The 12,464-nt window shown below is 32.2% G+C and overlaps 2 protein-coding genes and 1 long non-coding RNA gene across 9 annotated transcripts in view; 2 read left to right on the top strand and 1 right to left on the bottom strand.

The window, feature by feature from the left end:
* LOC126744990 (nuclear autoantigenic sperm protein-like) overlaps positions 1–12,464 on the top strand; it is a 129,048-nt gene that overhangs the window by 101,617 nt on the left and 14,967 nt on the right. The gene's annotated exons all lie outside the window — the stretch shown is intronic.
* LOC126744996 (uncharacterized) overlaps positions 1–12,464 on the top strand; it is a 431,319-nt gene that overhangs the window by 96,173 nt on the left and 322,682 nt on the right. The window lies entirely within an intron of this gene.
* LOC126744986 (pumilio homolog 2-like) overlaps positions 1–12,464 on the bottom strand; it is a 335,676-nt gene that overhangs the window by 14,784 nt on the left and 308,428 nt on the right. For 6 of the 7 annotated variants that reach the window (XM_050452611.1, XM_050452613.1, XM_050452610.1 and 3 more), the window contains 3 exons: positions 10,774–10,944; positions 9,289–9,619; positions 2,888–3,034 (listed from right to left, as the gene is read on the bottom strand). In XM_050452611.1, coding sequence (XP_050308568.1) covers positions 2,888–3,034; positions 9,289–9,619; positions 10,774–10,944 — 649 coding nt within the window. The remainder of the gene's footprint in view (positions 1–2,887; positions 3,035–9,288; positions 9,620–10,773; positions 10,945–12,464) is intronic. The other variant, XM_050452614.1, reaches the window with a different exon arrangement.

Raw genomic sequence — 12,464 nt, forward strand, 5'->3', positions numbered from 1 at the left:
AAAAACCCCGGTGGATCGACGAAAAAAAAACCTTTTTAACCCACAATTTATATCAACACGCCTTCGGATTTAGAAGAAAAAAAAAGAGACCCATAAAATCACCGTGCGATAAATTAAGGGCGCCCCCTTGCAAATAGGCTGACATTTCATATAGTATTCAACGACCCTCGAGGGGATATTTTTGACATTTTCGGATTACAATATAAAGGCCTAAAGAATCGTTAAAAAAACCCCATGGAAACATTTATATAAAGGAATATGAAAGAAATCAGACGCGTTGTTATTATATGAGCTATATTTTCATTTAATAGGCAGGGATAAAACTGAATTATTATGTAGTATTTCAATTCGATTTCAGTATAAAGCCGATCTCCGATTTCATGATTACAAGAATTCAAATCCATTACGGATAGATGAAATGTGATATTTTATATTCCAATTATGCAAACTGATATAACCCATATGTGTATCTAGAATTTTATTGACACCTGATTGTTGTATTTGCTCTCTTACTCTGTTTTTGTGGTTTTTATTTTAAATTAAATTAAAAATGACTTTTGATACAATTGTCAAGTGATGGTACGTCTTGGATCAACTATTTCAATTAAAACTAACTTTTCTATAAACATTCATCTTTCAAACATTCTATAAAGGAAAATAAATTTGATTTTCAATGAAAAAATAATAGGATTTAAATAAGGCAGACCCAAATAGAATCGCAATTTTTATTCGAGTACTATATAAAGCAAAAGTGTCCTAATTGATGTGCAATTTGGTCACAAAATATGAATATTTATCTATGAATAAGTTAACTTCTAACTAAATTCGGTAGAATGTACTTTTTTAAATGTAATGCTTTTTTTAAACTCAGTTTAATCCTACAGAGTAAGAACGACTATTATGAGAACTTAAAATGAGAAGCCGTTAATAATAATGTTTTATTCAAATATTTCCTGATACTAGGTTAAATTACGCAAAAAAGATATTGTGACATCAATAGTGTAGAAATACATGGACACTTTTATAAATTTGATTTTTTTTTTTAATATTTCACAATCAATTTATTAGGATGAGGAAGTTTTGGTGCCATGAAGATTTGATAAAATTATTTTAAAATTTCATCCAAGACAAACTTTCAGAGACAGAAACGAAATCACAAAGTAATTTGCTATTAACGTGATTAATAGAAATAAACCAAGAAAAAAAGGCATCGATTTCAATACAAAGAGATAGAAAGGAAAATATAATGCTACCATTTGCAGAAGAATATGCATTCAAGAAAATCATAACTTTAAGTGAATGAATATGTTGATACCCAGCATAAAATCCCATTGAACATCTTTGGGGCGTCTTGACAGTCTCAGGTGTTGTGGATATTTTTTGAATAACAAAATTATTAAATTAAGAATATAAATAAAAATTATTTTTGTTAGAAATAAGAGCAAGATTTTATCAGAAATTAGAAAAAAATAAATATTCTCTTTAATTTATTATTGTAATTATGTGTACGCCGAAATAAGGTGCAAAAATATATACAGGTTGGGGCATTGAACATTGATTAAAGGCAAAATATAGAAACGCGCACGCATGCATTTTGTGTGCTCTGCTACGTCGTTATTTTTTAGTACGACGTTAGTAAAGAGACGTTTCCTACCTTCAAATCAAATTTGTAACATAATAGAAAAATTCTCACTATATGACTTCGGAGAGTTCATAAACACTACAGCATTACCACATTGATGCGTGTTTCTGTATTTTCCTATGCTATTGTCAATTTTTACTTGTTTTGAGTGTGTTGTACCACATAATAATTATATAGTATAGGTATTTTAATATTTATTTGTTTAGGTAGCGCTTTTTTTAAGACTTAGGATTTTACTAATGAATGTCTGCCATCATGTACAAAATTCTTGAAAATCCAAATTTAACAATGGAACAAGCAGCTTGCAGTGCTGCTTCAACTTTTGATCATCTTTCCAAAATACGTCGCTTATGAGATTCTTTGCCAACAATTTTGATAGAAGCAAAACTTGTTGCATCAAATTTAAAGATCACACCTTCCAGTTTGTGGATATGAAGTGTATAATTTGGGCTTAAGACAGTGAATTCTGACAAAGGTGAAGTATGATGTTTTAATAGAGGTACTATGGTTCAAATTTCTGGTTTAATGATTCCTAGAGCAACTTTAGAGATGTATACACTTTTTCCTATTGTATATTTTATTATGTGCCTTTTTACGATGTAAAATAACCTGCAATAGTATACTGAATAAAATTTGAATTTGACGCTGTGTGTAGGTTCAGAAAAAAATTATAGCGCTTTAAAATTCAACATTTCAGCGTGTAGTCACACAGCAAAATGAGGCATACCGATATTATTATTGTTATTCTGTAAAGAAAGTTAAAACAGCAAATGTCTATCACACAACCGGAGGCGGTCGTTCATCTTTAATTCCCCAACCTGTATACTCGTCGCCCCAAAAAGTTTCTATACTACTTCTCTCCAAAACAACTTAAATTATTTAGTGCAAGAGATAAATTGTTTGTTTTTGACTAAATGATTTTTTTCTTACAGTACCATATTTTAATCTCCCAGCAGCCGAAAAATAAAAAGAAGAATGACATGGAGCGAGAAAATCTTTGTTTGTTTGACCTTAAATAAACGAAAATCAAGAATTGGGGAAATCCTGTAAAATAATTAGCATATCAATATTGTTTTTCAAATCCTCTTAAAATCTACACCTATAAAAACAAAACACAAATTTACATCAAATCTACATATTCTTGCAAGTTAGTAAATGAGGAAGTCATTCGAGAGTGTCTTTTAACGCAGCTTTTAGCCGTCCTTGCTTGGTGACAGAAGTGTTAGTAGTGCAAATGGTAGTTACCTGAATGAAGCTGTGACGTGGCCTGCGATTGTTGTTGTTGCTGGGCGGTGGAGCCGATTGCGCCCAGCTGGGAGCTGCCCCCAAAGGGCGCCGCCGACGGTGGAAGGGTAGGGAACAGGCCCGAACCTGCCACGCCCTGGGCCACGCCTATGGTATATACAGTATGTTACATATGCACACGTAAAAGCTACACAATGGGTGTTTGATTGTTAGTATGATGTGAGGCGGTATTTTTCATTTTGTACAATAGGAATATAGACATATTAAAAAATACAAAATTACGGATACTTTCTATAGGCGGACTATATAGTGTTCAAATATTCTAAGAGTGTATTGTTGTAGTCACAATAAGACTTTTTTTCTGATAAACCCCCTCAGAGCTATAGCTCACGCAAATTCCTTAAAGAAAATGGATTATTTGGAACCGTGCCTAACTACAATTTTGCGTTACATTTTCCGAAGATTTGGCTGTTTAGTCCTCGTTTTTTCAATGCTCTTTTTATTTTCCGTCTCAAAAATCGTTTAAATCCAATGTTTCCAATAAAAGATTTAAAAATCTAGCAACACCATTTTTTTGTCTCTTGCCTTTTTTCGATACAATTAATCGTTTTTAAGAAAATCGCTGGCAAGTGAAAGTGGAGGTATTATTAAGCCCGATTATAGTATTAAAATAGGCCATAACTGCTTAGGTAAACCCCCTGAATCCTATCCTAAAATTAGGTTTACACCATTTTTGGGACGGAAAAAGTCAAGAGCACCCAAAAACATTAATTTGCAAATTTTCAGGACATTTGACGCATAACTGTTCCAAATAATAGATTTTGTTCAAGCAATTTCAAGCGGGCTGTAGCTCTGGGCATTTTAGGATACATATTTATAAGAACAAAAAGGTCTTTATTTGACTCCAACAATACGCTCTTAAAATATTTGCACCGAATCTTGTGAGACACCAGACTCATAGACTTTAAATGGAATTATGGAATCAGTATATAATTGGTGTAGTTTGAATAATTTAAGGGTGAATATTGCAGAAACTAAGTACATGATTATACCCAGGGAATAATTTCGAAGACAGCTACCAATAGATCTAAACATAATGGTGGCTAAAGATACTATAGAAAGAGTATCCAAAGTGAAGTTTTTGGGAATCTAGATAGACCAGAATATGGACTTTAAAACACATGCATTACAAGTAACTTAAAATATATTATTCTCTAGATGTTCAACTTAAGTTCTTGGACCAAAAAAACTGCATATCCTTCAATTATATATTTCTTTTAAAACAAAATAAATTATTTAGACTTGAAAAAATTGCAAAATACAGCAATGCGAGTGATGTTAGGAGAACCAAGATTGAAGCTTATAAACGTTACCAGTTAAAGGGCATCTATTACTCATTTTCATCCGTAAAACTAATATTGGCCAAGCACCACAGTATCTGTTGGGCAAAGCCTCATTTAATGCGGATATTTACAATTATATTACACGTAATACAACGGACTTGTGAAATTCTTTGTTTTTTAATCGGTTAAGCAAATATAATGTGCTGCCAACACAAATTAAAGAAGAAAATCAAAATGTTAATTCCTTTTTTATTTGTCCTTCCCAATCCTTGATGGACATGTTTAATGGAATAAAAGGTGTATTGATTTTTTCTTCCTCTTTGGATGTAATTTAAGTGAAAATGTTCGTTATTGCGTTTTTAACTGTTTGATATATATAAAGAAATTTGAGATGTCAGTCTAATGAAGTTTTATTAAATATGCTGAATGTTTGCGGGACAATACTATCAGTTTGCTGCTATATTTTGACTGTACAAGATCACAATCACACTTTCATAAAGTTGTAACATATGTACATCTATCTGCTCTGTATTTCATTTAGGAGTGAGGAAACAAATATTGTCTACAGTATTTTTTTTTAAAGTAATTTAAACAAAGACGGTAATAAAAATGTAGAAGGTTACATCTAAGAAACAGTTCTTCTCAATTAATAAGGTCTAATATTAATGACTATTTGATGAGGTATGCGGGTATCTTGAATAAAATCGACATTAAAACAAACCAGGTTTCAAAGTGTGAATCCAAAGAAAGGAATACAAAATTCCAACACTTTGAAAAATACAAAATTTCAACATAACATTGCTGCATTGCCGCATATAACATATTTATGAAATAAAAACAGGAGGAATACACCGCTCTAAAAGAATCAATAAAGAAATCATCCATCACATTTTTAATTTTCTATACAAATAAGCAAACCTTTAAATTATTTTAGGCATTCTAAATAAAGAAAAAAATACAACGGGATTTGGTAGTGACAAATAGTCCTATCCAACAAGTAACATCAATCCTAAACCCACGCAGTGTGAGACCGAAAATAAAAATTACCCTTATTTACATAAAAGGAACAAAGGAACAAAGAAGGAAGGGTTAAAATATAAATGCGACAGTGACAGATTAACAATGTGCTTTAGTCCTGATTAGACATTTTATTCTGCCTTGATACAGAATTTTACGTATGTACATTTACTTATTTATTAAAAACCTTCCCGTTATGGTTTTTATCTTAACGTGAGTGAGGGGGACGAAACGAGGATAACGCTAAATCCCATGTCCCTAATTGAATTTTGTATTTCGAGATATGAAATTTCTCCCTTAATTCGTAATCTCTGGATATTTTTGCTTAATTTAGAAGTTTCGGGAACCGAGGGAAAAAATTTACGGACCGGGGTTTTCCAGTACCCCATAAGTAGATTTGAAATGGAATTAAAGAGTCGAGTTTCGGAAAATGTGAGCAGCGTTTATAATCTTCTTAATAAAATTGACATTTCATGTAGAATTTTTTTTTTTTTACTTTAAAATGCGGCGAGCTTAAAAATATAAGGAATTTTTGGGCGGTTATTTCACGTCCTAATTTTTATATGTAAAAAACGAAATAATCCAAAAAGCACACTGTATTTTAGGAAGTTATACTGTATTAATTTTTTCCCAGAAATCAATAGAGATTTGAACTTTTTTCACAGTATAAAATATAACCAGGAACTAAAACAGCTTTATTTTAAGCTAATTTTCATTAAAATCGCTTAATAATTTACTGAGTTGTGACCGTTTTTCTCCAGGTTACCAGTGCAGTCTCATTTATTTCAGCAGAAAAGTAGCGCTCCATGTTGTTTGCAATAGTATCAATATTAAAAATAAAAATGGAAAGGTTACTTCCCTGAGAAATATCATTTCAGGCACTATATATATTTAATCTAAAAACCATTAAACACAAACAGGATGAAATAACTCCACTAGATTTTCATGAAAGCACAATGGAAGGCCATTGCAAAAACTGAATAGATTACGTCATATGCATCGTTAGGTTGGTAGTAACTAGATGTAGATTGTTAGAAATCCATATTGCTAGATTTTAAAAGCACAATCACATAGGAAAAAAGAAAAAGACAGTCTGAATGATTTAGCAACTGGTTTGTGACAAATTAGCAAATCCCTTGCAACAATGATGAAATATAGTCAATATTTTAAATATCTTATTTGTCACTGTAAAACATTTTGAAATCGAAAATTGAAACACAAACTGTGATTCAATTGGCACTAATAGTTGTTTGCTAAATACGTACGTGCGAAAACCTGATGGAGTCGAACGAACAATGGTCTTCTTTCTCGTTCATATTGTCAACAAATTATTACAAAAGCCGAACACATTGAAAGTTTGGCTAACAGCAGTAAATCCGACACATGCGATTACTGTTTCGACACAATCGAAGGAAAAAAAAATGAGTGGGCACAGGTGGAATTGATATAATAGGGGGCTGGTTAAAATATAAATGATTTGATCGAAATGAGACCTTGAGAAATAACTTTGTAGGTTTACTTATTATATATTAACTGTAATCAGAAATGCCATATAAATTATTTTCTACAGGTTTTAGGTGCCTCAGTGTAATGTTAGCAATACATTTTTACATAATGCACGCACAAAATTTGGTACACGAGTTCTGCAGCTTCTGATTGGGTCAATCATGAAGTACTGATAGGCAGATATTTTTAACAATGTCAAACAAGAAATTGAGAAAGACCTTAAGGATTATAGGAGTGTAGAGAGACTCCGCCACATACAATTGTTTAAAAACTATTTAAATCAACCCAATTAGAAAAGGTCAAATCATCACTTTTTACGACCCCATAATTCTAATGGTTTTATGATTTGAATGTCAAAGCCGATAATAAAAATGTTATTACTGTGCCAGGCTTTTCATAATAAAACCTAAACAGCATTTTAGGATATTCATCCAGATATGTAAAATAAAATTAATCTAATCAGGACTAATTCAAAAACACTTCTTTTAAAGGTCAAAGCGGTTAATTCGTCGGGTTTAGAGACCGTTAAACAAAAATATAAAAGCATTTAAATTGGGCGAGGTTTCGCCAAATATATTGGCTCCTTTAGGGTACTAAATGAAACACAATATAATTCATTTATAAGAATCTATAAGATTTTTAAAAGTTGAAAGCTATAAAAGAATCAAATTGTGTGTTAGTGCCACGAAAACGATGCGTGTTCAATTATAACGAAAAAAAAAAAAACGGAATTTTAGGTTAAAAATACTTATTTATTCGTTCACACTAATTTTGTCTTTAAAACATTGTAATAAGAAACTTACTCTAAAGTTGACGTCAAATCTGTGAAGAGCAATTTTACCAGTTTCATAGCAAGAGCAATTTCGGATTCTATGCAAAACTTGAAGTCTGAAATTTTCAAAGACAAATAGACAAATGGTAACTCTGTAAATTTTACTTTTAACACATATTTACTTATTGCCTCTTTCATTACTAGTTGGTTAATTTATAATATTTACGAAGGAACATTACTAATGAATTGAGTAGGGATTACTAATAAATTGTTTAATTTTTTTTTATAATCTCTATATAAGTCCCAATTTAACACTTTTTCAATCTGCCTACTATAAATAAATTCCGAGACGAGAGAACCACAATTTTACACTCAATTTTAAGCTCACGGTATAGTAAAGCGAAATTTAAATTTGGCGCCATAATCAAATTTTAAATTACCCGCTTTTACGACGTCACAATGTCGTAATGACGTACACTATTTTCACTTCTGGCTAGTACTACTCCTCGACATTCAGAGGTCGCAACAGACAACCGACTTTCAGTGTTCTATTTGCTCTTATGGGAGTTTCCTCCTATCCAAGAAGTATTAATCTATGATGTATAGCATCATATGATTATGTTTATATGTCTGTAACATATAAGTTTAACATAGATTTATGTTTATATTACTCAAAGTTTTCAACGGTTAGAATTGTTTAAAAAAATTTAATCTGAGCATATCTAATGCAAACGTATTAAGAAATAGGATTTTAAAAACGTTATCTACCATTCGATGGGCAAAATATAATCTCTACTTTTAAAAGCTAGCGCACTATCCCTTACAATAATATCAAGGGGTGAATTTATTCTGGGGGTAGTGATCGGTTAATACGAGCTTATTAAAGCACAATTATTTTAAGCTAAAAAATCACAGAAACAAATGTAAGTGTATAAAAAGTTTTTTTTTTACATTTTCAACTCGAAACTTATTTAACTTAGGTATACAAAGGGTTCTTCAAAGGTACTTCACCCCAAAAACGTTATACTTTTTTTTATTAAAAAAATTAGGTTTATTAGTAACTATTGATAAATGAAATGCATCGATAGTTGTTTATTTAAATTAAAGAACCAATAACCTTTGATATGTTCAATTAATATACAGTATGTTCACAATTAGTCAACAGTATTACAAAAGAGTTGAACTGCCTTTAAAAAACACATCGTAATTATGACACTGATATGATTTTTTAAATAATTATTTTGCAATTATTCGAAAAAGAATTGAAATATCTTGGATTTTCGTGGAAAATCTTATAGTTAATAAGAAAGTATTATTTTTTTAAATTTATCCAATGCTGCATCTCTTACTGTTTAAGATACACCAATATTGAGAATTAACTGTCGCAGGTGCGTCCCGTTCAATGTATACACGCCTTTACAAAAAAAAGATTAACAACTGGACTCTACAAACCAGCGAAATTTAAAAACTCCGTAATTTTATTCGTTATTTTCTGAACACGCCTTGTATTTGACGAAACGTCAACCAAATTAAATACACTTGATCCCTAAATTCACTGAATTAACCACTTCAACTGTAAAGTTATTGCTTCGTTTAAAAAAACAACGATATTCATTGAAAATCCAAGGAGCATGCTTTAAGTATATATATGGTGATGTTTCTTGTTAGAAGTTAGTGTTAGGGTTAACAAAAGCTCGTGGAAACATATAACAACAAATATCCCATAAATCAATGTACATAATATGTATTTAAAAACTACTAACCTCCCAAGGTGGTTCCGTTAACAGAGGTGCTAACGCCGGCGGCAGCAGCGGCCGCCGCCGCTCCGTATAAACTGGCCTGGGCGCCGGCCGCTGCGCCATAAAGACTGGCGGCGGCGGCGGCTGCGCCTTGGGCGCGTCCGGGCGCCGCCCCCGGAGGCGGCACGAGGACGGGGGCTGCGGGACTGACGAGGCGCATGGGCGCGTGTCCGTTGCGCATGGCCGCCGCGGCGGCCGCAGCTTGGGCGGCGCCTTGGGCGACCAATATTGGGCCTGCGCCCGACTGATCGTAGTAGGCTGCCGGCACGATGTAACCGCCCGGCGGTACGCCCGGCTGTAAGTGAATAAAGAAGATAGGCTAGTAGCGATTGGTATATACACATTTACAAGTATGATACAATTTATATGATAAGACTATTATGATTTTTATATCAGCCAAATAAAATATAGTCCATAATAAATGAATGGATGCGATGTATTGCAAAAACTCGTTACAACACACTCCATTTCAACATACCTTCTTACGGATATGACATTGAAAAAATTAATAAATAAATTGTGGTCTTCACTTTGGCTTAAGATACTTGTTATCAGTGTCATAATCGTTTGAATTTAGCTGCTTATCAAAAGAATGGTTGATTTAACAAAAACGTACAGATGATTGGTTATGGAGATTACACAAGGATACAAATACAAGTTGCTCCATTTTTTCATGAAAATATTTCCAATTTTCTTCCTGAGTGTTTTTTCAAATAGGACCCTATTTAAATATTATAGAATTTATTCTATTTAGCTAATACACACCATCAGACATAATTTTTACTTTATGTACAGAGACTAATTAAAGACAAAACAACTATAAAAAATGCTCATTATAAAAAGTTGTTCATATACAAGGGTGGTCAACTCTGGTCTTGGGTGCGTAAAAGAAAGTATTAACTTTTTTTGTTGCATGAGGTTAGTCTAACCATGCAGCCAGCTGCATTCTTGTATGCTATATTACCAATATTCTATTTTATTACTTCTATTCGATTCAAAAACCTCCATCCATCTTTAAATCCTCAATAATACTCTTCATATGAAAAGTATATAGTTGTTATAATTCTAATAAAATATTCAAAATTCAAATGATAATAAATAAAAAGTACTTTACCATATCAAAACGCGACTTAATAGCAGTGCAAAGGAGAAAACAGCTCCATTAAATTTTACAGGGCAGTAACATAAGAAATTTTTATTATATATCCCGCCAATTCAAAAAATATATAGCCTTAAAAGAGGCCAATCCCGCTTTTATAATACAGAGCGTAGAAAAATAACAATAAAACGCACATTACTCTGGGGTTATACATATTTCGGGTAAATACCTATTAGAGGTATCGGTTCACTTTTTTCATTTAAGACTATTATAATATTCTCATTTCAAAACGGAAACATTAAAAGTTTGATAGCATGCTGGCACGTGTTTATTACCGTCATTTTTATTACCTGGACTTGCTGTTGTGCCTCATTGGTTCCGTTTGGTGTTAGAGGTCGTCTCGCTCCGTTACTGGCGCCTTGTTGTAGGGCAGCCAAATTTGCTGGTGGAGCTGGGTACACCCAGGGTCCCACATTGTAGTATTGTGCAGGGACGCCTGCTGTTATTAAGTAAGGTTCAGCCTGAAAACAATTTTTTTTTAAATTTAAATCACATTATATATTATCATGATCATTCATTTATTTGCTGATAACACTACCATTGAAATAGGGTAGAGTTGATTGCCATACGACTTTATGAATTATTAGCAGTAATTAAAGGTGAAGTACAATCCCTATCTACAACAAACAAGAAAAGAAAGACCCAAGGAGCTATCACACAGCCATGAAGCTGCTCATAAAAATAATAGCACAACATCTATCAAGTACAGTAAGCATCAATTAAGTACAACAAAGGATAATACTATATAGATCAACAATCGAGGCCATATTCATACTGCGACATAGAATTTCCCGAACCTGCGTTTCTCTGCTTTATGTAACTCAAGTATTTCATAGAGTGCAACTAAAGTATGTGCTAAAAGTCTTCCAAGAATAAGGAGTTCTAACAATGATATAATCCAGGTAGTAAAACAACCCAATATCTACAACAGTATAAAAATTCACTCACATCAAACACAGAGAAAGTACAAATATTGATTATTCATATTAAACCAGATGAAAAATATAGGAAAAGATTACAGAATGGGACAAATAGAATAATATTATGCTATGTAGATGATGCAGTTCTCATAGCAGAAAATAAGGCAACCTGCAGCAATGAAAACTAGATCTGATGAGCATAAGCATGGAACTGATACAATGCAAGCTGACATTAAATAGCAAACCAACCGAACAAGTGATAAGCTTTGATATGAAAAGATTATGAGCTAATGAACCTTAAAATGTTTATCCTAAAAGGCCACATCTTTGAAACTCTGATTAGGAGTCTCAAATATTTCTGAAAATATGTTTGCAAAAAAAACACAGATTACCAATTAACAACATCACTTTAGCTAAGTGATTTTTTTACGTATAAAATTTTGAAATAATACAACGTTTCATATGTTAAATACAACATCAGACATTGGGCTTGATTGGACTGAAAGATTTTGTCAAACATCTTTGATTGTTTGAGAGATATAGTAACATCTCTAATAAATGTGCATGGAATTGTAAAATTTTTAAGTCTAAATTTGCTGGTTTATAAAAATGCCTCTACTTTCAAAAGCGTTTGAAGTACAAAAATCGTTAATACTTTAAAATGTTCATCTTAAAAGGCCACGTCGTTGAGTAAAACTCTTATTTAAAAGCCTCCAACATTTTTCGAAAATATCCGAAACAATGTGAAATTTTACAAAAAAAAACAGAGATTACCAAAATCATTTTAGCTAAGTGAATTTTTTAGGTATAAAACAACAACGTTTCATATGTCAAATACGTTATCAGACATTGCTTTTGATTGATCTGAAAGATTTTTAAAAATATCTCTGGTCGTTTGGGAGATATAATAATAAATGTGCATGAAATTGTAAGATTTTAATGTTTTTCCAGATTTGCTGTTTTACATTAATGCCTCTACTTTCAAAAGCTATTGAGATACAAAAATCATTTATATCTTAAAACGTTCACCATCAAAGGTCGCATCTTTGAGTGGAGCTCTT

The sequence above is a fragment of the Anthonomus grandis genome, chromosome 15 (assembly GCF_022605725.1).
Source record: "Anthonomus grandis grandis chromosome 15, icAntGran1.3, whole genome shotgun sequence".
Taxonomy (NCBI): Eukaryota; Metazoa; Arthropoda; class Insecta; order Coleoptera; family Curculionidae; genus Anthonomus; species Anthonomus grandis.